This window comes from Carassius carassius, chromosome 18 (assembly GCF_963082965.1).
Source record: "Carassius carassius chromosome 18, fCarCar2.1, whole genome shotgun sequence".
NCBI lineage: Eukaryota > Metazoa > Chordata > Actinopteri > Cypriniformes > Cyprinidae > Carassius > Carassius carassius.
Window position 1 is genome coordinate 17,954,179 of NC_081772.1, and position 27,965 is coordinate 17,982,143.

At 41.4% G+C, this 27,965-nt stretch overlaps 1 protein-coding gene across 3 annotated transcripts; it reads right to left on the reverse strand.

Annotated features, from left to right (window-relative positions):
• Nucleotides 1-1,265: 1,265 nt before the first annotated feature.
• On the reverse strand, nucleotides 1,266-27,923 carry LOC132092597 (tumor necrosis factor alpha-induced protein 2-like). Of its 3 annotated transcripts, none has more exons than XM_059498895.1 (12): nucleotides 27,785-27,923; nucleotides 17,907-18,065; nucleotides 16,934-17,564; nucleotides 16,723-16,837; nucleotides 8,955-9,077; nucleotides 8,726-8,811; nucleotides 8,550-8,642; nucleotides 8,123-8,249; nucleotides 5,378-5,503; nucleotides 5,000-5,215; nucleotides 2,293-2,414; nucleotides 1,266-2,076 (listed from the first exon to the last, which is right to left on the reverse strand). In XM_059498895.1, exons 1-12 carry the CDS (start codon nucleotides 27,807-27,809, stop codon nucleotides 1,914-1,916), a joined length of 1,986 nt encoding a protein of 661 aa, XP_059354878.1. In that variant the 5' UTR covers nucleotides 27,810-27,923; the 3' UTR covers nucleotides 1,266-1,913. The 3 variants fall into 3 exon arrangements, with proteins under 3 accessions (XP_059354878.1, XP_059354877.1, XP_059354879.1); XM_059498894.1 differs by lacking the exon at nucleotides 27,785-27,923 and adding an exon at nucleotides 18,158-18,282; XM_059498896.1 differs by lacking the exon at nucleotides 17,907-18,065 and having other exon boundaries at nucleotides 27,785-27,905.
• Nucleotides 27,924-27,965: the final 42 nt, after the last annotated feature.

Below are 27,965 nucleotides of genomic sequence, written 5' to 3' on the forward strand. Positions count from 1 at the left end.
AGGTTTTACAATAAAATATCTTATTTGCTTACATCAATACACCTTTAAAATGAAAAAAAAAAAGATGGATTCATTGTTATTTTTAATAAAAATGCACAACAACAATAAAACAGTAAGATTCAATGAAAAACTATCTTACAAAACGTTTATTAACAAAAATGAATAAGATGAGGCATGGCATAGGCCTAGAATACATGCTGTATTAGGCTATATAATGGCTAATAAATTACAGAAAATTTAGCAAACACTGAGGAATCAAATAAAAATAAAAAATACAAAAATAAAAGAGAGCCTCCATACGATAATGTGAGATAAACAGCAAAGACAAATGTTTCAAAATGAAAACAAAACAAAAAGAAAAGTCAAACTACACTTGCTGCAAGGGGATAATAATTACATGAATAAATGAATAATAAAATAAATATAAGGAAAACTCGCCCGCTCGATTTTGTAATATTCTTTAATTTTGTAGTCCATATGCAAAGGTGCATTTCTATTAAAGGCACGTCCATGTGGAGATGGCGAGTCAGTGTCAGCATTTGACAATATCACCTTGCACCCGACTCAGAAAGCACTACTTTATTAATAGTTAAAATGTCTTCTTTTGCCCCGACATGTCTATACTCATTTTGCCGGTGATTTGAGGCAATCGCTTTATGTGCGAGCTGAGCGTGGAATACGCTCTAGACTGCTTATATATTAAAGTACTGTTAATATTTTATTTTAATCAATTTAATATAACGTGCGACTAGTTGATTCGAAACATCTTTAGTAGAGGCAAGCCTACTTAGCACAAGGAAGTGCTCCATTTTTAAAATAAAATGTTATAATGACATTACGAAAAGTGCGACAGCTGCAAATCACGCTGTTATTACACTGCACAAGTTTTTAATCACCCGTATTAGATAATGAAGAATGATTTGTTGATCTTGTTACCCCTTTTATACATGCCGTACGCAAGTTATTTTTCAATTACTTTCAAAAAGTGGTAGGGACAATATAGACCCTGGCAAAAAGGGGTGGGGACATGTCCCACCCATCCCACACCTATGGTTTTGGTTTAAGGGATAAAATTCAATTTCGAATTGCATTCTTGGAGCTTTCTCTTTGACAAATTTAAACAGTTTATTTAGCTACTGTAGGCAAATGAAGAGCACTTTGCAAAAGTTTTAAAAAACCTATCTACCATCTCATCATCTTTACTTTAAAATGACATTTACTGTATTGTATTGTGAAGCAAGGCCTGCTGCATACTAAAACATTAAGTGTATTATATCAGAATATTTAAATAATTTTTGAGAGCTTTGAACATGCATTCAGACTAAGCACTTTACATTATAAATATACACTTTTTTACACTTGATTCTACCATTTAGTTTTATGGCATTTTATAGGTTTTCTCAAATGGTTTTACACAAATTCAGTGCTATAAAAAAAAAACTTGTAATGGTCTGCCATATTCAAAATGTTTTTGACAAATTTCCAAACACATTGTTCTTGACCTTATTTTTGAACAATACTGTAAAATTAGTTTTGTAACAGAATAAAATGACTTGTAACAGACTGATGAGTTTTCATATTAAATATTACATAAAATAATACTGATTATACTGGCCATCCGTTCAGACTCCATCCCTCAACGACCCTGCAGAGGGTATGGAAAATGGACGGATGAATGGATAATACTGATTTTGAATCACAGTATGCTTCACAGGTATTTAAGATTAGCTACAGATGTTACAGGGCATTCAGATGATTTTCCATTTGATAAGTAAAGAAGAAGGAATTTGAGGATTTTTGGAAAGCAGTGTGAAATCAGTTGATAATACCATGAGTGTTTTTTAATAATAAATATTACATAACAACAATGATATCACAGTATTTTAACATTAGCGATAGATGTAACAGGGCATTTAGATGATTTTCCATTTGCTTAATTTTTTAGTGAGTAAGGAAGTAGAGGACTCCAGAGTGTCCGGTGTGCCTCTGTTTTCACTCAGACACTTTTTGATCCTTCGCAGGTCTGAGCTTGAAAGGTTGGTCTTCAGGTTTAGGAGAGCAATAATATGCTGCTCACTAGTGAAGAATATTGATGAAACAAGAGTCACAATGTTAGACTGATCAACAAATTCTAAACTCATCTTTCATTGGCTAGTGGCATCTATACTGAAACTGCATATTGTAAGTAGATATTTGTATAAAGAACGAGAGTAAAAAGAAGATATTTTGCTATAGTCTCTTCCTCAAAGGTAAAATAACTGCATCTTGCCAGCTCCTATCTAACAGACTTACCTCATGTCAGGATAGTCTCTTGCCAGAGTAACAATCTCAAGTTGTAAACTCCCAGGATCCTGCAGTCTCAGAATCTCTGATAATTTGGGCAGTATTTGACAGAACCATTCCTCTCTGCATTCCTAGAGACGAGAATATACCCGATTTAGAAAACTCAGTTTTAATGTGGCATCATAATTTCCCTCTGCTTTCCCACAATTCTTTATGCTGTTTCAAACAAAGAGAATACAGTAAATACGGCCATATTTTGTCTTTTAGTATTATCTAGGGACCTTGTGTGATTTTTTTTTTTTAATTACCCCCCCACATCTGAATTTCGTGTGGTGCAGTCGCACAGGATAAGCAAAGCCTCTGATTTTACTCAAATTTACTGACTTATCTCCCGAATATCCGGATGTCAAGACTTTGAGAGTCCCATTCTAGATCGATTTAAAGGTACCGTTTGTGACGAGTGGGGCGGGGCCGAGAGCCGTGGGAACGTGTCGAGGCCGGTGGAGTGATTGGAAATGAGCGACACCTGCTCGACCCACCGGTCTCGAGTCCCACGGAGGAGATGGAAGGATATAAAACAGGAGCGACGACAGTGACGGAGGAAGAGGACCAGGCCTGGATTTTAGTTTGTGTTTTGGTGTTGTTTGCGCTGCTGAAGATCCCTCGCCGCTGTGGTGAATCCGCGGTGCCATCGAGCAGGCGAGGGAGTGTGCCGCCATGGACGCTCAAGGCGGTGGGCTGGAGTGTGTTGCCGGGGATGGGCTGCCATCTGTGAGGGAGCGGAGGAGTCAGCACTGTTCGCCAGGAGGCCGGAGCCTGCTGCCATCCACCAAGAATGGGGAGGAGCAGGGAACGGGGGACTCCTGCCGGCTGCCCAAAAACGGAGGAGCCGTCGCCGTCCACCGGGCGGTGGAGGAGTGTCGTGCCGTCCGCCGAGGGCCATTCAGTGCCACCGCCAGGCACTGCGGAGGAGATCACCCAGCTGGTCGAGGGCCGAGCGGCAGCGTGTCTGGGAACCGGAATTTTATTTTATTTTTTTTCCTCTCTCCCCTCTCTCGTCTCTGTCACTCCTCATCCTTACATTTCCTGCCGCGTGTTTATTTTGATTATTAAAGTTTGATTTGATTGTCCACCGGTTCCCGCCTCCTTCTTCCCGATGATTATGAAGGTTTAATGTGTTACACCATTCTTTGTGATCCCATGTTTTAAACTTTAGTTAGTGTGTAATGTTGTTAGAGTATAAATTATATTTGTAAAATTCTAAAGGTCAAAGATGAATGCCAAGCGAGATATTTTATTTAACAGAATTCCCCTACAACAAACGACCCGTTTGGACTACATCCCTCTAGTTCCTGCAGTAATGACGTCACTAAAACAGTTTTTTGACTAACCTCCGCCCACATGAATACACAAAAAGGGGGCGTGGTCTTGTTGCGCTCCGACGGAGAAGAGGAAGAGTTGCGTTTGTGTTTGTCGCCATGTCGTCGAATGCTGTTATTTTCATCTCGGAGTCCAATCACCTTTGTTTGGGCTTCCCAGGGACGCTGTATTTAGAGATCAATGGTTACAATATAAGTTTAACTCAGTTCCCAAAAATTATAATCCACATGTAAAACTATGTGCAGCACATTTAGCTGAGGACAGCTTCCTCAATCTAAATCAGTTTAATGCTGGATTTGCGCAAAGATTATTCTTGAAAGATGGAGCAGTTTCCTCTTTGTCTGGAGAAGGCGTTGTTTATAGACCACAACCGGTAAGTGTATTTTATTATTTAAGCTGGTGCGTTTAACAGTTTCTGTAACTTATTACACAAAGGGCAATGCTATTTAGCTTTGTTAACTAGATGTTAGGGCTGTGCAAAAAAATCGAATGCGATTTTCATGCACATCTCGTCAGTAAAAACGCTCCTGTGATTATAAGTACATCTCCAGCACGTGTGTTCCGATCAGGATTGCCAGGTTTTCAAAACAAATCCTGCCCACTTGCTTCTCAAAACTAGCCCAATCGCGTTTCCAGCATGCGCTCAGCTGCTGTCGAATCACAACACAGGAACCGCTGGCACAATCAGAACTCGTTACGTATTTCTGAAGGAGGGACTTCATAGAACAAGGAAGACATCAGCCCGTTTTTATGACAGTGAAAACAGCGGTATACAGATAAGTAAATGAAGTGAAGTGAAGTGAAGTGACATTCAGCCAAGTATGGTGACCCATACTCAGAATTTGTGCTCTGCATTTAACCCATCCGAAGTGCACACACACAGAGCAGTGAACACACACACACACACACTGTGAGCACACACCCGGAGCAGTTTTTTTACTTTGCAAATTAGAGACATGGCCGATTCGCACAGGATTAAAATCACAGACAACCGCCGCAATTATTACAAATGACTCGAAGTCACTTGGTAATACTAATCCCGTGCGAATAGGGCTTTAGACTAATTGTCATATTGTGTTTAAAAATAATAGTACCACACTACTGTATGTTACTGTCAGCCATGCACTGTAAATGTTTTACAGTAAATGTTAATTTTTCAAACCATTTTAACTAATTAACCCTACAAGCCTCTCTAGGGCTTTAATAATTTCCCAACGAGAACAACTGAGTTAAAAACACATGAAAAAAACATATTTACATCAAAACTTCATTATAAGATCTAAATATAGATAAAACATTGATCAAGGGAATAGTTCACCCCTGACATTTTGCTCACCAATGGATCCTCTGCAGTGTTTATGCATACATTGTTGTGTGGGTCTGGATATGATCTCACCACTTTTGCAAACATAGAGCAGATTGTGTTCCTGTCGTGGCAGATGAACTCAGCAGCTGCTTCTTGCTGCTCTTTTTCTTTCAGTTTCAGTTTACTCTTCATCATTCGCCTCACATATTCAACCATTACTTCTAGATGCAGCTCAGCCATTAGCTCCTATAAACACACAGATACACACTCTTCATATATCTATAATTGTATCTTAAAACAATAAAAAAAACACACCAGATTATAGAGACCAAAAATAAGATGACACGTCTATTGACATCATGTTATAAGACTGTCAGAAATGACATTCGCTGCAAAAATGGTTCTGACCTCTCTGCAGACAGACTTTAGCTCTTTGAAATTGTCTATGTTACTCTCAAGCGCCTTCACCAGCTCCTCCACAACCTCACAATGTCCAGCGAACCAAACTTGAGTCCACAGTTTACGGTACAGCGGCTGTGCAGATAAACAAATGGGTTATTTTCAAAATGTAACATTTAATTTAAGAATTTAATATTACAACCCGAATTCCGGAAAAGTTGGGACATTTTTTAAATTTTAATAAAATGAAAACTAAAAGACTTTCAAATCACATGAGCCAATATTTTATTCACAATAGAACATAGATAACATAGCAAATGTTTAAACTGAGAAAGTTTACAATTTTATGCACAAAATGAGCTCATTTCAATTTTGATTTCTGCTACAGGTCTCAAAATAGTTGGGACGGGGCATGTGTGTACCATGGTGTAGCATCTCCTTTTCTTTTCAAAACAGTTTGAAGACGTCTGGGCATTGAGGCTATGAGTTGCTGGAGTTTTGCTTGTTGGAATTTGGTCCCATTCTTGCCTTATATAGATTTCCAGCTGCTGAAGAGTTCGTGGTCGTCTTTGACGTATTTTTCGTTTAATGATGCGCCAAATGTTCTCTATAGGTGAAAGATCTGGACTGCAGGCAGACCAGGTTAGCACCCGGACTCTTCTACGACGAAGCCATGCTGTTGTTATAGCTGCAGTATGTGGTTTTGCATTGTCCTGCTGAAATAAACAAGGCCTTCCCTGAAATAGACGTTGTTGGGAGGGAAGCATATGTTGCTCTAAAACCTTTATATACCTTTCAGCATTCACAGAGCCTTCCAAAACATGCAAGCTGCCCATACCGTATGCACTTATGCACCCCCATACCATCAGAGATGCTGGCTTTTGAACTGAACGCTGATAACATGCTGGAAGGTCTCCCTCCTCTTTAGCCCGGAGGACACAGCGTCCGTGATTTCCAACAAGAATGTCAAATTTGGACTCGTCTGACCATAAAACACTATTCCACTTTGAAATAGTCCATTTTAAATGAGCCTTGTCCCACAGGACACGACGGCGCTTCTGGACCATGTTCACATATGGCTTCCTTTTTGCATGATAGAGCTTTAGTTGGCATCTGCTGATGGCATGGCGGATTGTGTTTACCGACAGTGGTTTCTGAAAGTATTCCTGGGCCCATTTAGTAATGTCATTGACACAATCATGCCGATGAGTGATGCAGTGTCGTCTGAGAGCCCGAAGACCACGGGCATCCAATAAAGGTCTCCGGCCTTGTCCCTTACGCACAGAGATTTCTCCAGTTTCTCTGAATCTTTTGATGATGTTATGCACTGTAGATGATGAGATTTGCAAAGCCTTTGCAATTTGACGTTGAGGAACATTGTTTTTAAAGTTTTCCACAATTTTTTTACGTAGTCTTTCACAGATTGGAGAGCCTCTGCCCATCTTTACTTCTGAGAGACTCTGCTTCTCTAAGACAAAGCTTTTATAGTTAATCATGTTACAGACCTGATATAAATTAACTTAATTAATCACTAGATGTTCTCCCAGCTGAATCTTTTCAAAACTGCTTGCTTTTTTAGCCATTTGTTGCCCCCGTGCCAACTTTTTTGAGACCTGTAGCAGGCATTAAATTTTAAATGAGCTAATTAAGTGGATAAAAGTGTAAAATTTCTCAGTTTAAACATTTGCTACGTTATCTATGTTCTATTGTGAATAAAATATTGGCTCATGTGATTTGAAATTCCTTTAGTTTTCATTTTATTAAAATTAAAAAAACGTCCCAACTTTTCCGGAATTCGGGTTGTAAAAGAAACATCATACATATGAATGTAAAACATATTATGTAATGTATCTAACTGAAGACATCTGTGTTTTCAAAAATATTTGTTGAAATTCTGTTCCAGGCATAGGCGTAAATCCCGGGGGTGGGGGAGGGTGGGGGTTTAGGACCCCCACATCAGAGAGTTGTCTCCCTTAAAATGATGATAAAAAAACCACGCTGTGTATTGTAAATAATAATGTTTAAATTATTCTATGCGTAGTAAAACAACACAAACGGGGTAAAAATGCGTTTTAAGTTTAGAAAGATTTTTAGTATCCCCCTCCCTTGCCTCACAGTGCTTTGGTCCAAATGCCTGCTTTGCTCTTTAACATCACCTACACACAAACAGACCAAAAGTCTGGACACAGAAAAGTCCAGTGAGAGAAACGTCAATAGTTGGGAAACTACAGTTAGTAAGGTGTTCAATGGCTATTTTATTTACTTAAAAATCATGTGAAGTTATTATTTTCTCTTGATTACACGATGCCAATGTATTTTTCGATGAATCTGCTATGTTAGTAATAATAACGTTACCTGCTTTGCAGAACGTGTTGCCAGGTGTTCACAGCAAAACTAGCCCAAACTAACCGCATTTCAAGGGGGGACCCCCAGTAAAAATAACATTCTGGGTGCTAAAATAACATTATTGGGGACGGTTCAACCAGCAACGCCGACATAAAAAACATCCTGCGGCAACAGTGATAAAGTAGCCCAATTCCGTGATGAATGAACTACTTGGCAAAATCCAAGTTTGTTAAATTGCTGTAGTATCAAATGCTGACTTTTAAATTGTGATATCTGGATAAACTATACTAAAAACTTCCTCATTGGCCATTCTATAAATATAAAAAAAAAATGAAATGGAAAATGTTGGTGGGGCAGTATCTCAAGGTAAATAAGTACAATAACTTTACATGATGTTTTGTTCTTTACCTTCAGTTCTGTGTGAATATGACTGAGGAAGTATTTGTGACAAATGTTTTTGAGATCTGCTAATGTGGACAGGCAAGCTTTTGTAGTGTCCTCTGTGAAAGGATGTTCTGGTTTTTGTACATAATCCCTGAAGATATAGAGAAATAATGGTTGGTACAATTTTATTGTAATTATGACAGTAGTATGAAGCTCTAGTTTAAATAAAATAAAATTGTATTTGAATGATTTAAATTCAAGTATGAATAACATGATGAATTATACTATAGTGTCATTTATAATAACTTTAAAATAAATAATTACATATTGTAAAAGCATATTTAATCAATTAAAAAGGTATACTTTTCAGAATTCAATTCAAGTTTCAAATTCTGCAGAATGTCTGCAGTAAGGCAGAACAATTTTTTTTTCAGTAATCAATCAAACTCACCTAAACTGGTAAATATTAACCAGATTAGCAAAGAGAGTTTTAGGAATGTTTTCTTGTTTTCTTTTGACCATCTCCTCCAGACTTGTCTTATAGCTGCAATTGAAAAAAAAAAGGAAAGGCATGTCAATTTTATTATTGTTCTTATGTGAGAATGTGACTAGTTACTAGTTATCTACCTCTGAAGAAAACTGTCCAGCTGGTTTAGGAAACTCCGGGCTTTACTCAAAAGTGTATTGACATCTTTTACAGCCCCATCAACAAGCTGCAAAAAAAAAAAAAAAAAAAAGATGACACTTATATAATGCTAAACCCCATAAACCACCTTTTTCTGACTTAGTTTGAGTATACCAACATTTATAACTAAATAAGGTGATGGTTAGAGAGTCAATAGAGCCCATAACCTACTGGTAAAACATCAACAGCAAGGCTACTGAAGTAGTATCCGTCCATCAGCTCTGGTTCGATGCCATCACTCCATTTTTTCACCTCTTTCTCTAAAGCATTGGATAACCAGTTTCTGATCTCGTTCTGATGAGAGAAAATAAGCAATAGGAATTATCATTTAAAACATACTCGGTTACTTACGTAACCTCGGTTCTCTCTAGCAGAGGGAACGAGTACTGCGTCTTAGCTAAGACACTACGGGAAAAGTCTCTTTTCACGAAATACTGAAGCAAAAAATTATCCTTAATTTTGCATTTTTGTAAAGCGCATTTGCAGCAGTACACAGCCATAGGCGAGACGGCTCGCTCGCTCATTGGCTGCTCTGCAGCAAGTGCACAGCCTATCGAGCACAGGCTGATGCAATATCAGACCAATTAGGACGCTTCGCGCCCATCACGCCACTTCCCGCTGAAACGGGTGTGGCCCAACCCTATAAAAGGAGCTCGAAAAGGCTGACTCACCTGATTTATTTCATCGCCGAAGCGAACCAGAGTGAATCGTACGCACGACAGAGAACGCAGTACTCGTTCCCTCTTCTAGAGAGAACCGAGGTTACGTAAGTAACCGAGTACGTTCTCTTACGAGAGTTCTCTCGTACTGCGTCTTAGCTAAGACGCTACGGGAACCCCATGTAAAACGCTGTGCGCGCAGGGATCACACACCAATAAACCTGAAGCAACGCCCAGGATTTACAGTGCACAGTCACCCGTTGGACTCACAGAGAGCCCAGGACAGGAGAGGGGGCGAAAGCCTTCCGTCCCATATCTAGCAGCACCCGTAGATGCGGCAATACAATCATCACACAGTCGAGGCAAGGCCTGACCAATGTGGCAATGCGTGTCTTACGTAATACTGCCCATATAACAGTCGGTAGCGCATAATGCTCACGAACTCAGAATTCCCATCAGGGCCCTGATTCAGCTACACCGACAGCAGCCTTGCTTGCAAGGCGGGAACCTCCAGGTTATAAAACCTGATAAATGTAGACGGCGAGGCCCAACCTGCCGCCATACAAATATCCTGCAAGGAGATCCCAGTAGACCACGCCCACAACGAGGCGACGCCCCTTGTGGAGTGTGCTCTGGCGCCCACTGGGCACTGAAGGCCCCTGGAAGCGTAAGCTAACGCTATGGCGTCGACTATCCATCTGGATAGAGTCTGTCTCGAAACAGCCATTCCCTTGGAACGTACACTGAACGAGACAAACAACTGCTCAGTCTGTCGAAAAACAGCGGAGCGAGACACATAAGCTCTTAAAACCCTAACAGGGCAAAGAAGACTCGAGTCTCCATCCTCTCCTGACACCGACAGGGCGGACTGGGCAATAACCTAGGCCCAAACTCCAAGCACGACTGGCTCACCGAGAGCGCGTGCAGGTCACCCACACGCTTCACTGAAACGAGAGCCAACAAGAATATCGTCTTGAACGACAGATGCTGGAGGCTAATCGATTGGATAGGCTCAAAGGGGGAACCCTTCATGGCCTCAAAAAACCGTCGCGAGGTCCCACACAGGGACTGACGGAGGTCTGGGAGGATTCAGCCTCCTAGCTCCTCTAAGAAAGCGGATGACCAAATCGTTCCTTCCTATTGACTGACCCAGCGCCGTTTCAGAAAACGCTGCGATGGCCGCCACATAGACTTTGAGCGTGGATGGGGCTCTGCCCTTATCCAACAGCTCCTGCAGGAAGGAGAGAACCTCCGTCACCTCACAACTAAGGGGTGAATATCCCCGAGCTGTACACCAGCTAGAGAACACCGACCACTTCGAGGCATAGAGCCGTCGCATCGACGGAGCCCTAGCCTGAGTGATGGTATTTAGCACTCCCACTGAGAGATCAGCGGGTAACTGTTGAGCGCCCACACATGGAGGGACCACAACTCCGGTTGAGGGTGTCAAATCGAGCCCCTGGCCTGCGATAGGAGGTCTCTCCTCCAAGGCACTGGCCACAGGGCGATATCTGCAAACCGCATCAAATCTGGGAACCATGGTTGGTTCTTCCAAAAAGGTGCTACAAGCAGTATGGAGCATCTCGTTTCTCTCACCCGTTCTATCACCTGCGGAAGGAGGGAGACGGGAGGGAAAGCATAAAGCGGGCAGCACGGCCATCTCCGTGATAGCGCGCCTTCGTTCTTGGAAAAGAACGCGGGGCAGTGAGCGTTTTCGTGGGACGAGAAGAGGTCCACCTCCGCCCTGCCAAATCTCTCCCACAACAGCCGGACTGTTTGCGGGTGTAGAGACCATTCGCCCGTGGGAACGTTGTTTCTGGACAGCCTGTCTGGACCCAGATTCTGCAGCCCAGGCACGTGCACTGCCCTCAGCGAGCGCAAGTTGCACTGAGCCCAAACCAGGAGGCGTTCCGTCAGCCTGTACAGGTTTCGTACAGACGTGGTGGCCTTTGATTTGTGGACAAAAACGCGCCAGCGCGTTCTCCACTGCAAGCATTTCCAGACAGTTGATATGTTGGAGCTTTTCCCGTTCTGACCACAGGCCAAAGGACGGTCTGCCCTCGAGCAGCGCTCCCCATCCCGACGTGGAGGCGTCCGTCGACACCATCTTCACTGTCGAGGAAGTCCCCAGGCTTACACCTGATTGGTACCAGTCGATCTCTGTCCAGGGTTTCAGGGCTGTAATGCAGCCTTGATTGACCTTGAGACGCAGTCGACCAGATATCCGCGCTTTCAGCCAGAACTGCAGGGGGCGCATGCGGAGCAGGCCCAGCTGCAGAACCGGAGATGCTGAGGCCATGAGACCCAGCATCCTCTGACATTCTCTGAGCGAAACAGTCACGCCGCAGCGGAGAGAACTTGCCGCGCGCTGCATGCTCAACGCGCGCTGTGGTGACAGCCGCGCCATCATGAAACGTGAGTCCAGAGCTAAACCCAAGAACAGTATCGTCTGACTGGGGTTCAGCGAACTCTTTGCCCAATTGACACTGAGACCGAGTCTCTCGAGGTGATCGAGTAGAACGGCTCTGTGCTCCACGAGCTCCGCTCGCAATTGAGCCAGAATTAGCCAGTCGTCCAAATAGTTCAGCACTCGCATGCCTCTGAGTCTGAGAGGAGCGAGCGCTGCGTCCATGCACCTCGTAAACGTACGAGGAGCTACGGACAAGCCGAACGGCAGGACTGTAAACTGGTATGCCTGGCCCTCAAGGGCGAATCTCAAATATCGCCTGTGATTTGACGCTATCTGTATTTGAAAATATGCGTCCTTCAGATCTATTGACATGAACCAGTCCTCTCTCGAATATGCGCGGGGAGCTTCCTGGTCGTAAGCATTCTGAAACTGCGTTTCATCAATGCCCTGTTCAGCTGTCCTAGATCCAGTATGGGCCTGAGACCCCCGTCTCTCTTGGGCACCAGAAAATATCTGCTGTACAGCCCCCCCTCGCTTTGAGCTTGAGACACAGGCTCTATAGCCCCTTTGCTCAACAGTTTTGATATTTCGGCCCGAAGTAGGTGTGCTACTTCTGTTTTTACCATGGTCTCGACGCGTGCTAAAAAGCGCGGAGGGCGTCGAGAAAACTGTAGTGAGTAGCCTCTCTTTATAATGCCTAGCACCCAATCCGAAACCCCTGTAAGCGCTGACCATGCATCCGCATGAATGGCAAAGGGCTGGATGCGAAGAGCGTTCTGTTGCCTAGGCAACGGCGGCGCTTTGGTGTGCTGCAACATGGGCGTTGCACCTGTGGCATTTGAGGCGGGGAGCGCGCTGATCACAGTGGGCAGATCGCTCCTCCTCGACCCCATCTCGGCGCTTAACCGATCGAGGGAGGGCTGAGCAGGTCCCATAGGACTCATGATATCTGCGAGTAACTGTGGGCTGCAAATGTGCACATTTACTGCTTTTGACTCGCTGCCTGCCTGGGCAGATCGTACGAGCACGGGTCTCGTTTTTACAGAAACCACGCGCCGTGTGTGACATAGTGTTTGTGGGCACTGAGGAGTGGGCACGTTTACTATGTGGTGCGCGTGACCGATCTGAGTCGATCTTATAGGCGCGAGCCCTGTGTGCAGGGCTGTGCTTATATGCGGAGATGGGCACTGAGGAGTGGGCATCGTCACTACATTTATAGCACCATCGGCCGTGGCCGGAACACCAGAAATAACACTCTTTTCGGGAAATATCTGGGTAGCTGTGATAACGGCTTTTGTGTGCAGGCAAGCGGGCACTCGTGCAGGCTTGCGCATTGCAGAAGACGCTGAGACAGTCACAATTCTTGGAACTGCAACAGCGGCGCGCTTGGGTGAGAGCTCGGCCGCAGCGGAACTCATACACCGGCGCTTTCCTAGCAGTGCTAGGATGCTTTCAGGGCTTCTGGCTTCACCGCAATCCTCTGCCGCGGCTCCCGCGGTGCGGGGTGACGACTGGAAGAGCGAGAACGGGGTCCCGCGCTGCGTTGCTGAGGCTGTCGCGATGACGCAGTTGGCGGTGGGCGTGACTGAGAGCTCTGTGGGGCCGGCCTATCGCGGCCAGCTGCAGAATCGGAGCGCTTTGGCAAGAAGTGCTTGAACGCCTGCGACGCTTTCTGGTCCTCGACGAATCTCTCCACAAACTCGCTGACAGATGATCCGAAGAGGCCAGCAGGAGTCAGCGGCACATCGAGGAACGCAGCGCGCTCAGACTCCTTGATGTCAGAGAGCGTCAGCCACAAATGCCTCTCAGCCACTGTAGCGGAAGCCATAACCCGTCCCATGGCCTGTGCAGCGGACTTAGTAGCGCGGAGGGAGAGATCCAAAGCACTCCTCAGATCCGCGAGACAGATCGCTTCAGGTCCCATCTCATCCAGCTTGCGGAGGAGATCGCCCTGGAAGATCTGCAGCGTGGCCATGGTGTGCAGCGCAGACGCAGCCTGCCCAGCAGCAGAGAAGATCCGTGCGAGCAGCGATGACGTCATGCGGCAGGCTTTGGATGGCAACGCCGCCTTAGTCCGCCATCCAGCAGAGGGTGGGCAAAGGTGCGCTGCAATAGCCTGTTCCACTGGCGGAAGTGACAGGTAGCCTCTGTTCTTAGCATCGTCCAGTGTGGAGAATGCTGGTGAAACAGATGAACGAACTCTCGCCGAGAAAGGAGCGTTCCAAGCTTTCGCCACTTCTTCGTGAAGCTCAGGAAGAAAGGGGGCGTGCTTTGAGCTGGGAGAAAAACGCTCATCCAGGAGAAAGCTACCATCCAGCCGGGAACGAGAAGGAGGCGCTGGAGCAGACCACTCGAGGCCGAGGCTCGCCGCGGCCAGCGTGAGCACTCGCATCAGCTCCTTATCGATATCCGCCCGTCTGCTGGGCCTCTGAGCAGAAGGCACGAGATCCACTGAGCTCGCCCAACCCTCACTGCCCGCAGCAAGCAGAGAGCATGTGTCCTCTTCCTCCGACGCGGCCCTGAGATCCACTTCCTCCGATGACGCGGCGGCAGACAGCGGACGCTGACCATCGGGAAGCGATGCAGGGGAGGCCGGTGAAGCGGGGGGAACCAGTGAGCTCGGCAGAGCTGGAGGCGGTTCCGGTAAGCGCTGCGAGCGGCTTGGGGAAGTCGTGGCCTAATGGTTAGAGAGTCGGACTCCCAATCGAAAGGTTGTGAGTTCGAGTCCCGGGCCGGCAGGAATTGTGGGTGGGGGGAGTGCATGTACAGTTCTCTCTCCACCCTCAATACCACGACTTAGGTGCCCTTGAGCAAGGCATTGAACCCCCAACTGCTCCCCGGGCGCCGCAGCATAAATGGCTGCCCACTGCTCCGGGTGTGTGCTCACAGTGTGTGTGTGTGTTCACTGCTCTGTGTGTGTGCATTTCGGATGGGTTAAATGCAGAGCACAAATTCTGAGTATGGGTCACCATACTTGGCTGAATGTCACTTCACTTTCACTTTCACTTTCACGGCGCTGAGGCGCAGCGGATGATGCAGGCTTCGAGAAGAACGCCCGGCGAGTCCTCAGAGTCACCATAGGCATTAACTCGCAATGAGGGCATCCGCCGTCAGCGAGCGCGAGCGCTGCATGGTCCTCACCCAGGCAGGAGACGCAGATGACGTGACAATCTCCTTCGCTGAGCGGAGGAGGGAGCCACACGAGCCACACGAGGGCATCTTTAAAAAGACGCAGCTCTTTTATGAGTTTTATCAACTCACACAAGAATATAAAAGGATATAAAGGATATAGGCGCCGGACAGCGCAGCAGGAATGGCTGTAGAAGGCGGCGAGGCCAGCAGCTTCTGAATGGCTCGTCCCGCTGATATGCCTCTCAGACGGCGCTTGCTTCCTCCGCGATCCAGCGATGCGTGAGCTTCGCTGAAGAGATGAAAAATCAGGTGAGTCAGCCTTTTCGAGCTCCTTTTATAGGGTTGGGCCACACCCGTTTCGGCGGGAAGTGGCGTGATGGGCGCGAAGGGTCCTAATTGGTCTGATATTGCATCTGCCTGTGCTCGATAGGCTGTGCACTTGCTGCAGAGCAGCCAATGAGCGAGCGAGCCGTCTCGCCTATGGCTGTGTACTGCTGCAAATGCGGTTTACAAAAATTCAAAATTAAGGATAATTTTTTGCTTCAGTATTTTGTGAAAAGAGACTTTTCCCGTATCGTCTTAGCTAAGACGCAGTAAGAGAGAACTCTCGTAAGAGAACCTGAAGCATTAACTGATATGAGAGAGAAGAACATTAACACTGTGTCTACTACACCGGATATGAGTAGCATGTCCTGTCAAAAGCAAAAGCGAATTCAGGAAATGTTCTCCTCGTTTTAATTCTAACTTCAGACGCCTTTGCAACTTCCACCAACAGGACAAATGGTTTTGGTTTTATACACATATACATTATATGCAGTGCCAACCACTAATACTGGCAACCTTGGTAAATATGAACGAAGGTGGCTGTGAAAATAAATCTGCATTTTTATCCTTTTGATCTTTCATTCCATAAAATAAAAAAAATTAAACCTATCACCGAAGTAAAACAATTATTATGAAATAAATGTTTTTCTCTAGTTCACATTAGCCACTATTATTGGCAACCAATTATTACAACATCTTTTTCCCAAGATAACAGCTCTGAGTTTTTTCCTGTAATGCCTGATGAGTTTAGAGAACAGCAGTATATTTAACTGTGTGCATGGGGTACTTTTTTTATCCCTGTTTGCACCAAACCCATCTGTGGGTTTGGGAATTTTTTATGCCTAGCTAATGCTTAGCTATTTTCTAACAGCTGCTTTCTATTTTGTGAAGCTCAACAATCTTGTTCTAAATATTATAACTGTTATTTTGTTTTAGCCTGTGTGTCCTTCTATTTATAATACTGTGAATCAGCAAGTCATGGCTGGAGAATTTCATGCTCCTAGTCACCCTGGTGTACTGAAAAAAAAAACACTGTAAATATGAATGGGAATATACTTCAGAGATATTTTACTAATAAAAATGTATATGGGGGCCAATAATTGTGGCCAACATCCATTGGAGAAAAACATTTTTTTCACAATGTGAGTTTTTCCCCAATTTAAATTGTTTTACTTCAATGATAGGTGTATATATATATATATATATATATATATATATATATATATATATATATATATATATATATATATATATATATATGTACATAACTTTGGTATATATATATATATGTACATAACTTAGGCTGTTTCTAAAAAAGTGCTTTATAAATAAACTTTGACTTTTGTGAATTTTTTGAATGAAAGATCAAAAAGATAAAATATGCAGATTTATTTTCACACTTTTACTGAATAACCTCTTTGTAAGAGAAGTACTGTTCCTCTAATCTCTTAAGGTCTTCTTCAGGTAACAGAGGTCCAAGTGATGAACTGTTGATGTGCTCCTCTAGTTCTTTATGCTTCAATACGTCTCTGTGAAAAAATGAAAGAACATTAACATTTATGAATCTGAAAATGTATGTAAAACAGCATGCTTTTAAAGGATTAATGTTGTTTACTGGCCATTACTTTGGGTAGTACTCCACAATCCAAATTAATAAATAGAGGCAGTCCTCAGAACTGATTTTGGATCTGGCAAGCTCTTGAAGTCTGGTGGAAAAGGTTTGATGGTAGAGCTGAGCATATGTTCTGCAGATGTCAAAGTCCGGTGGGTAACACTCTCTCAGATTTCGGATCACTCTGAGCAGATCTTTCTGCACTAGTTTGCCCATTCGGAACACCTCTCTCTTCAAGGAGGTAGACAGTATATCTGCATTATTCTCCTCTTCATCTGCATTCTTCATTCGTTCCTCCACGGTAGTCTGGAGTAATGTGTCATGGATCTGTCTGCACCCCGTAGGCCTCCATATTGGGCGTTGATCCTCGGCAACTTCCATCCAGCGTCTGTCCTGTGCCTCCTCTTTAAGTATTGAAGTCAAAGCACTCTTGAGTGTCTCCTGGCTGTCCTCACTGAAGGAGTCATAGATGGCCAATCTCAGGTGCAAAATAAAGATCTCATAGTCAATATGAAGCTTGTCTACCTCATCTTCTGTCCTGCCCACTTCTTTTGAACCAAAGAGACATTCCTCAGCTTTCACCAGCTGTTGCTGTGCTTCAGCCAAACGGTTCTGCTCAAGGTTCTCTTTGAAATCCAATTCCACTGCATTATATGAGAAGATAACTACATTATATTAACTTGTATTATCAGCTATATTAACCCTTAGCTCCTGATAATTCTCATTTGTATGGCATAGAAGTTTTTGAACTTTTAAATGCCAAAGATTCTCTAATATAGTGATCATTTTGCAAAAGACCCATATAAAAATATAGCAGCTGTTTTATGAATTGTTATATATAAAATATTTATTTACACTTGAGTGGAAAATATCAAGTGTGAAATGAAGACATCTAATAGTAAAACAAATAAGAAAAATAATATCTGGGAAATATTTACTTTTTGATTATGTTTACAGGGCATTTTTTCCTACCAGCTATACTATACCTGATGGAGTTCCTGTGGATTTTGAATTCTTCTGCCGTTTCTTGAAGTCAAGATTTTTTATTTTTTCTGATATTTTGATTCTGAATTTTTGTTTCTGACATCCCACTTCAGAATCACCAGTAGACTCTACTATGCCTTCAATGGTGTCAAGGTCCACTTCTAAAGTATAAACCAGAAATTAGAAGATGATAAGAAACTTGTTTTCTTTCATTTACAATCATTACAATTTACAACACATTGAGATATTTTACCTAACGGTGCCTCGGGGCTGAGAGCAGCTTCAGATTTTGGATTCTTTCTGTGTTTTATAATATTTTTGATTTTCATATTTTTTGGTATTCTCATTTTGTGCTTTTGTTTTTCTACATTGTTCTTTGGCCTCTTCATCAACTATGCCTTCAATGCCAATGATTTCTTCACATATTTCTTCTGATTTCAGAATAATCAGAAACATATATAAATAAAAATATTAAAGGGGTGGTCGGGATTTTTGACATCGGACCTCATTTTTAGGTCAGCCTGGTTGTTATTCATCAGTGGAGACATTTTTTTTTTTAAATTATCCAGCCCTTATATTTGGATAGTTGGCCGATGCTAGTCTAGCGCGAGTCAATGGCTATATGTCAGCCAGCCATTAAAAACCGTTTTACCCACTCCACAGTGCACCAAACGCAAATCAATTATAACACTAGACTACCGATGCAAATGTCCGTTGAGAGAATAATGTTAGAAATCAAACTTACCTTTCATCTCAATGATCCTAAAGGAACTAGTTTCTCAGCCGCTGCGGAATTTTACTTTGCTCCGGTTAGTAATGATCAGTGTGCCAGCGGCAGGTAAATACACTTGCGTCATGCGTGGACCGGCTCACTCGGTTGTCTAGGTAATCAATATCACTCCGCTGCTGCTGTCGACAAGGCTTATGATTACAGGGAACAAATTATAACTAATGCAATGTGATGAAAGGTAAGTTTGATTTCTAACATTATTCTATCAACGGACATTTGCATCGATAGTCTAGTGTTATAACTGATTTGCGTTTGGTGCACTGTGGAGCGGGTAAAACGGTTTTTAATGGCTGGCTAACATATACCCATTGACTCGCGCTAGCCTAGCATCGGCTATCTATCCAAATATAAAGACTGGATAATTAAAAAAAAATGTCTCCACTGATGAATAACAACCAGGCTGACTTAAAAATGAGGTCCGATGTCAAAAATCCCGAAAAAAATCCTCATATATATGAATATTGGGATGGAAGGAAGTGTCTCACCGTGGTTATCTGTTAGGAAGGGTTACCTGTGGTTGCCAGTATTATACCATAGAAAAATATGGTAACCCCGTTTTAGGTTTCTCGGTTTAAATTTACAGTTTAATACCATAATTTCACTGACATAATATTAATATACCAACTTATTGAAGTACTGAAATCTGTTTTGTACCTTTGTAATACATTGTTAACCACCAAAAGCAGGTGGTGATGAGAAAGTCACGTAATGAAACAAAGCCCATCACAAGCAACTTTTAAATAATAAGATACATAGAAGATGCACAGTGTCATTCACACAAGCACTAAACCATCATAGTGAGACTCATTAAACTGAATATGCTATATACATTAATTTAATAACATTATATGTAACATACAACCATAATAAACATAACAGCTAAGAAAAAAATAAGAAGAAACATAGTTATTTCAAAGAAAAACCATCAAATTCAAACAAAACTTGAAATGCAACGCAGAGAATTCAGAACGTCAGTTTAAGTTTTTTCCCTGTAAATGTTACAGGAAATTACCGTTAACCATTTAACAGGTTTGTACTGTAGCATTTTCACAGTTTTGTACCATTAAAATCACAGTCATTTTTTACAGTGTAGGGTAGGGTTAGGAGTTACTGTTTATTTTAACATCTGTAAACAATTAACTGTGACTGGCATCATGTGAATTGACGGCAGGGATTTTTTTAAAGCCATTTGGTTTATGGGGACCAGTGTTTGCAATGCATTGCTAAGTAATTAATTTCTCTAATTTAATTACTTAAAAAAATAAGGAAGTAGGTAGTTACTCTTAATTGTTCTGTCATTTAATTACATTTACTTCTGATGTAATTGCATTCAATGTTGTATAGACTACAGAAAAATTCTAAATGAAAAACAGTGGATTTGCTTGGCCAAAGATAAGTCACGCCTGGATTTAAATATGCAAATACTGAAGATCTTAAGATTGTATCATTACTGGAGTGATGATAATATGTTTCTGGCATGTTGTATGTTTGGCCAAAAATCTTTTAAGCTTTTTATTTCTCAACCAACCATGTTAGAAGATGTACAAATGTACAATGCCAAATTTCATAACGCTCAAATTGTGAAAGACTAGCCACCAGATAGTAATTAGTTTTTTTCTTTTTATATTATATTATTATATTTTTGATATTAATTTAAACTATTGTCGTCAAACAATTATAGGCCTATTCATTTATTAATATAAATATATCTTAGTGTAGGCTATATCTTTAGAGTTTAATAATACATTATATTCTTGATGATCAATCAGTTCACACAACTGCGGTTTCCTGAGTAAAAATAAGGGTAGTTTTTCCCTTTGGTCTATCCTAAACAAATAGGAGAAGGGCTAATTGAAAAAAATGGAAATTCATTCTCTGCCAGCAGGTGGCGCTTTTCGCCAAGAATATAACCATTTCTTGAACTTTGAAGTGTAAGCTATTTCTCATAATACTGTCACGAATGCACACACAAACAGAAAGATCCAGTTGCAGTGTTTTCATAGGGGAATCCAAAAATCAGAGGTACTACAAAAATCATAGGCAGCTACCAGATGGTCCTCAGAAAACAAGAAGACTGGTGGGAGATCAGGGGGAGGGATGGAGTGAAGGAGGGCCAGGTCCATAGAGGGGAACAGGGACAGCAAGTGAAAAAACAACAACAGCACGAACCAAAGAGACCAGGGCGGATCAGAAAGTTCAGGGGACTAGGGCAGTGTCGACAGGAATCCAGGGTGGAGCAGGTGGAACTGGAGCCCACCAGGGCGGCGCAAGCAGGACCGGAGAATCAACGGGGACCTGATCAATGGGGACCTGATTCGACTCTGGAAACTCAACAGTGGCTGCCATCTTTTGCAGTGGTGCGGGGACCGTGGCCATTTCAATTCAATTTAACCTCTATTTTTACAGGCAAATAATTAAGAACAGGCTCTTATTTACAATGGCGACCTGACAAGTGGAATGACCACTTAGGGAAAGGGAAGTAGGGCTAAAATAAATACAGAACATTAGAAACACAGGTTAGCGATTACATAAATATATTTTAAAACATCAAACATAATCAATCTATTTACTGTAAAAAACCACGAAGCAACTGCATTTGTCCGTGAACAAGTATGATATACTAGTTTTGAAGGATGAAATTGGAAATCTGTCTGTGGATGAGTGTATTGTGGTCCACGGAGTCAAAAAATTTTGCAAGGTCAATGAAAATAGCAGCATAGTGTTGTTTGTTATCTAACGCAGTTGTAATATCATTGAGCACTTTAGTGGTAGCTGTAACACAACCATACCCTGATTTGAAGCCAGACTGTGCCCCGGAGATGATACTGTTCACATTAAGATGATCGATTAGTTGTTTGTTGACAAGTTTTTCCAGAATTTTAGACACACAAGGCAAGACGGAGATTTGCCTGTAATTGTTTAGGTCCATCTTGTGCAGTGGCCCTCTTGTTTGGGGACACAGGCGTAGAGTCGGCCATTGTGTCTGGAGACACAGGTGTGGCTGGTGTATCCCATAGACTACACGATGGTGTAGATAACTGGTGAACCCCCAAAAGTCCAGGACCTCCAGCCCCTTCATCTCCCACTGAGGCAAAGGGTCATCCAGGCAGTCGTTAAACAAGTCCTTAAGTGCCTCATCATTATACTCCAGCCCTACTGCCATAGTCCAAAAAATCTGAGCCAAACCACCCACCTCGCTCCCCCTTTGACGGAGGGTGGTTAGGTTCAATCATCCCCCTCCACTTTTACATGGTGGCTGGGGAACAGATTCGAAATCCCACACCGCTGGATCTGGGCATGATGGAGTCCTTCTGTCACAAATGTACACACAAACAGAAAGTTGCAGAAAGTTCCAGTTGCAGTGTTTTATTAGGGGAATCCAAAAATCCTAATCCAATCAGGCAAAAGGTCAATATCAGAAGGGCAGTCCAAAAACAAGAAACACGAAAAACACCAGGGAACACGAAAAAGCAAGGTGACATAAACCAAGGACTCCATGAAAATGATAGAAACAAACAGGGTATATATGGACAGGTGAAAACGATGAAAAGTGGGAACAGCTGAGTGCAATTAACAGTGATGAATCCAGACAAAGGCTTGTGTGAAATGTAGTACCTGCAGTGGGGTGACTATATGGGGAAGTGAGACCACTAGTGGACACCCAGGGATACACAGACCAGACACTGTGACAAATACATTTAAATATACAAATGTGTCTATCTATCTATCTATCTATCTATCTATCTACCTATCTACCTATCTATCTATCTATCTATCTATCACAGCTTGTCAGTGAGCAACGGCTCTGTGTGGTTAAAGGGATACTCCACAATAAAATGAAAATTTTGTCATTAATCACTTTGCAACGTCTACCAGAGAGATCGAGTCTACCCGGATGAAATAGAAGGCAAAAGAAGAGAACTAGAAGTGATCAGAAAGTTGTTCCATGATCAATCATTTAATCAAGTGTAATGGGACCATGTTTTGGGCACACAAAGTCCCAGCAGCCCTGGAATTATATCAGGAAGTAGTGAAGATTGTTTGCTCTATCGCTTCTTCTTATGATTTCTGGAATGTCGTGACGGATTTAGAACTTTTAAAAGAATGGTTGGCAATGCGATTTGTTTGTGAGAGGTGCTCTCTCACTACTTCACTACTTTTATTGATTGCATTTAATGTATGAATTGATCTTGTGGCAGATATAGCACTTTTTTTAAAGAATGGCAGCAGATAAGCAGTTACATTAAATACTGTTGGAGCTTCGTTGAGAACTGAACATATGATGTACAGATTAAGGAGGTAGTAGTTTTGTAATATTGATATTTGTTTGTTGAGTTTTTTTAATGCTATTCTTCTTCTCTATTTTAGTGTTGTGGCTGGATTTGTTCCTGACTGATGGTTGCCTTACTGTCCCAATCGAAAATAGTGGATGTTAGAGTTATTGTTTAATATAAAGGGAGCTATTTATGTTTTTAAATTACTTGTAGTATTTATAGTGAGTGCATTTTATTTAATTGATGTGTTTTTATATCATGTTCCTTTGTAATATACTGTGTTTTCCCTTTTAGGGATGCACGGTTACTGTTTAGTTAGATTTAATACTCTTGTTTCTTTTATTTTATTTCTTTTGTTCTGTGACCCAGAGTGTCAGCGGAGAGATTAGACCCCAAAGAAACTGGGTTAATAGTGATTGTTACAATGCTGACTTGTGTTTGTATCACCTGCATTGCCCACTGTTAATTAAGTTTTTTTTCCTTTTCCTTTCTTTTGTAGGTTCAGTTTTGGTTTCTTAAGCCAATGGTGGCCACTGATATGCCCTCATTGTGTGGATGGCGGTGGTGAGGTGGCTGGGATTCTGTGGTGGCTTGATCACTTTATCTTTGTTTTTTTCCTGTAGGTTTGCAGTGTGATTGCTTGTGAGAACACTTTTGCTCTTGCCACTTAGGTCTTCACTTTCTGGGTAACCTGTGGCCATCTCTATATTGTTATGTAATAATAAATGATAAATGTACATTTTGCATGTTCAGAAGAAGTGAGCTGCCCTGTCTTGCAGAAATTCTAACAGGATGTGTACTGTAAGTAAATTTCTCAGTTCAAAGAAAGATAAGAAATAAGAATGTGATATTTACATATTTTTTTGTTTTTTCATGTGTCTAATTCACGTGATCTCATGAGAATACGTGTGTATTTTTACGTTAAATGTGGTTCTACCACACGTACATTTACTAACATTTTCATGCACATAAAAACGTACAATTTAGACGTATTTATAGCAGTAAAACGTACAAATACTTACGTGTTAGCAGCTAAAAAAACGTAAATAATCTAACGTAAAGTGTGAATGTATATGAATTCCCATGTATTAATATTAAAATCGTGGCTTTAATGATTTAAATCTGTTATATTTAATTGTCATATCAATACATGTTTTTATTGAATTTATTAAGCAGTTTACTCATCTACTTAATAGGAAATAACATTTCTGTGCATGCTGCAAACTCATTTCTGGGGATTACATAATGTTAAACGAGACTACACTTTGAAACCTTAAAATGAATACAATTTATGTAACGTTAATTGTTTAACCATTTTGTGATTTTCTCCTATCCAATGACTGACCATACAACTATACATACACAAAAGCACAGCATAAAATTACAAATCACATCCATTTTATTTGTTTGCTGTACTCCATATCTTTAGAATCCAGATGTTTGCAAGGAACACATCCAAATTCAGCCCTTAATCAATCGATCTTCATCTTCATTCTCAGCAACAGCGTCCGTCACGGTCAAAGCCCGCGCTCGTTATGATTTGAATTTGAAAATAGCGCCAGTGCGCCACCACGTTACGACATGGTTTACGGCACTGATATCGAACGCTCATTGGTTCTCACCTATTTCGTCACAGATTGCGACATGTTGTGTTTCAGTTGATAGACATTTGAAATCATTACTGCGCCAGTGCGCCTTCATGGAGAGAAGACAGATACATAATTTCACGGATTAATTAAATTCTGCTCTGTACGCTATAAAAACTATTACATCCAGATAGGACAGCGACTGGAACTCATTATCATTTGAACTACTTTTGGTACCACTTTTGATATTTTCGCAAAAAATAAATGATTAACGTTACATTTGTTTGTCTGTTATTTGTTTATTTATAACAGTAACGTTATGAAGTTTTAAGAAATGGTTATGGGTAGGTTTAGGGGTAGGTATAGGATTAACGTTAGTGACTCAAAATAACGTTTTAATGTTACATTTTTACTAAAATTGTGTTTTATTATGTTTTATTCTTTTAACATTCTGTATAAAAGGGGTAGGTTTAGGTTTTTATAATTTTTAAAATTATAAAAAGGGAAAATATACATAAATATTAAAAAAATTAATCAGATACGCATTTAAAAGCAGCTTCATGAGCAAATGTCTATGGATAACTGACTGGTCGGAGAACACGTTCTATCTGTACGTATTTGAGGTTGTTTTTACGTAAATTTAGATACGTATGGAACCTGTTATTACGTCCAGATAATACGTAAACGACACTGTAAATACGTAAAGGCACATACGCATTGGACAGTTTTAATTTACGTCTAAATATGTACGTTTTGATTGTGAGATCAGGCTGGTCTAATAGACATGAACAAGTTTTTTGAAAAACAACGACCTGTGAAACATGTCTACTCTTCATGCTCTGTTAACTATTGTTTCACTAATAATAAAAATATATCACCTAAGGCATCCATATTTGTCCATGCCCATGTTGATTAGATTAAAATCTTGAAGGCCTCATTTCCCAAACGGGTCTTATCTAAAGCCACGACTAGGCCTTAGTTAAATTAAGATATTCAAGCAACTTTTACAAAAATGCCTTAGACAAAATGTTACAGGTGTGCATCTTGACACAGAACAATGACACTGACATTTAGAACAGATAAAAATGTGTTATTTAAATTGCGATATTCACAAGTTAACTCATGTTAACCATGCGATAAATCGTGATTATATATTTTAATTAATTGACACCCCTAAATTAAAAATACTTCTGATTCACCCCTTTTCTTAAAAAAGGGTTTAAAGGGGTGGTTCGGGATTTTTGACATCGGACCTCATTTTTAAGTCAGCCTGGTTGTTATTCATCAGTGGAGACATTTTTTTTTTAATTATCCAGTCTTTATATTTGGATAGATAGCCGATGCTAGGCTAGCGCGAGTCAATGGGTATATGTTAGCCAGCCATTAAAAACCGTTTTACCCGCTCCACAGTGCACCAAACGCAAATCAGTTATAACACTAGACTATCGATGCAAATGTCCATTGATAGAATAATGTTAGAAATCAAACTTACCTTTCATCACATTGCATTAGTTATAATTTGTTCCCTGTAATCATAAGCCTTGTCGACAGCAGCAGCGGAGTGATATTGATTACCTAGGCAACCGAGTGAGCCGGTCCACACATGACGCAAGTGTATTTACCTGCCGCTGGCACACTGATCATTACTAACCGGAGCAAAGTAAAATTCCGCAGCGGCTGAGAAACTAGTTCCTTTAGGATCATTGAGATGAAAGGTAAGTTTGATTTCTAACATTATTCTCTCAACGGACATTTGCATCGGTAGTCTAGTGTTATAATTGATTTGCGTTTGGTGCACTGTGGAGTGGGTAAAACGGTTTTTATTGGCTGGCTGACATATACCCATTGACTCGCGCTAGCCTAGCATCGGCCAACTATCCAAATATAAGGGCTGGATAATTAAAAAAAAAAATGTCTCCACTGATGAATAACAACCAGGCTGACCTAAAAATGAGGTCCGATGTCAAAAATCCCGAACCACCCCTTTAAAGGTTCGGTTGTGAGGTTTATCATTTTATAACTTATTTAGTTTTTTTTAAAACTTGTATCTCAATGGTAAATCAATTATTATTTTGTGGTCTACAACATTAAATAATAAGAGTTTCTGCTAAATTAATAAATGTTAATTAAAGAATCCCATTATAACATGTACATAAAAACGGTAGAAATATTGGATACAACAATGTGACACCATTGTGCAGCAGCAAGCATCATGACAAAAAAGAAACCTCAAGGTTGATCTAGGTAAATGTGTGCAAATGTATAGGGCCCCATTCCTATATTTACTTGGGGCCCCTAATTCACTAAATCTGCCCCTGCATCCAAGGGGCACAACAGTACATTATGTACTGTTTTTAGAATCTCTTATTGTGTGTATATTTCCTGTTTCACTCCACTGGTTACAGTGTGTTTCTGCCACCATAATGCACAGCTGCGAGTGATGTCTACATGAAATTGTTCTAATCAAGCACACACACACACACACACACACACACTCTGTTTTCGCTCAGTGGAATGGCCATAGGCTACTGTTCCCACCCAGCTCTTTAACCAGATCGCACATACATCGTTTTATGTTCTTTCCTTTTCTATCTGAAGCTATGGCACATTTAAATGAATGCTCCTGTATTCTCCTCTGACTCGTTTGCTGCTGAGTCGACGGTATACAGCTGCCAACTCCTGTATATAGTGCACCGACCTTAAATAACCTAAGGTCGCACTGGTCTGTATGACATGCTTAAACTGCACAGTCACAATGGCTACCATTAGATTGTAATACGATACCGGTCTGAATGTAACACCGTTAGTCTCTCTCTGGTTGCTATGGTAATAATGATAAGAGAAAGCGGCAAGCTGCTATTTTAGTAAGTAAATTAATTCAGACCACGAAACTAAACTCGCAACATGGAATTTAACATTTCTGTAGTTACGTTGTCTCGTCTGCCACATTTCAGTCCCTAACAGCAGAACTCTAATCTGTGCTGTTGTCCATATTGAGAGCTTCAGAAATATTGTAGTAGGCACTGTGCTAATACCTAGATTTATACAGGATTTCGTTTAAATACAGGGCTGTGGCAGATATATTAAGCTATGTTTAACTTAAAAGGATATACAAGAACACAACAAATGTTTTAATTCATTTTTAATTCAAAAACTTTTCATCTCAGCCTCTTAATAGCCATGGTCAAATAAGAATAAAACTCGGTATGTCATGTCATTGATTGTCTTACCTTTGCTCTCTCTGCTAAAGGCCATAATTCAGAATTGAAGGTAGCCCAAGTGTGTCTCAAGCTCTCTCTTTTAGCTTTCATGAGCCCCTTACAGCCTCTTTTATAGACTGCTGCTCATCTGATCTAGTGCCGGGGAGACCTGCCCTGTTTTGACTCCTAATGTCTGTATTTTCCTATCTTG

What these genes read in the sequence shown, in the direction of transcription:
- LOC132092597 (XM_059498894.1), bottom strand. Translation starts at nt 18,251, where the DNA reads ATGAGAATACCAAAAAATATGAAAATCAAAAATATTATAAAACACAGA. An exon ending in CAGCCCCGAGGCACCGTTAG is followed by an intron (nt 18,066 to 18,157) that starts GTAAAATATCTC and finishes TTTATACTTTAG; the next exon opens with AAGTGGACCTTGACACCATT. An exon ending in CTGGACAGTTTTCTTCAGAG is followed by an intron (nt 8,643 to 8,725) that starts GTAGATAACTAG and finishes TTTCAATTGCAG; the next exon opens with CTATAAGACAAGTCTGGAGG.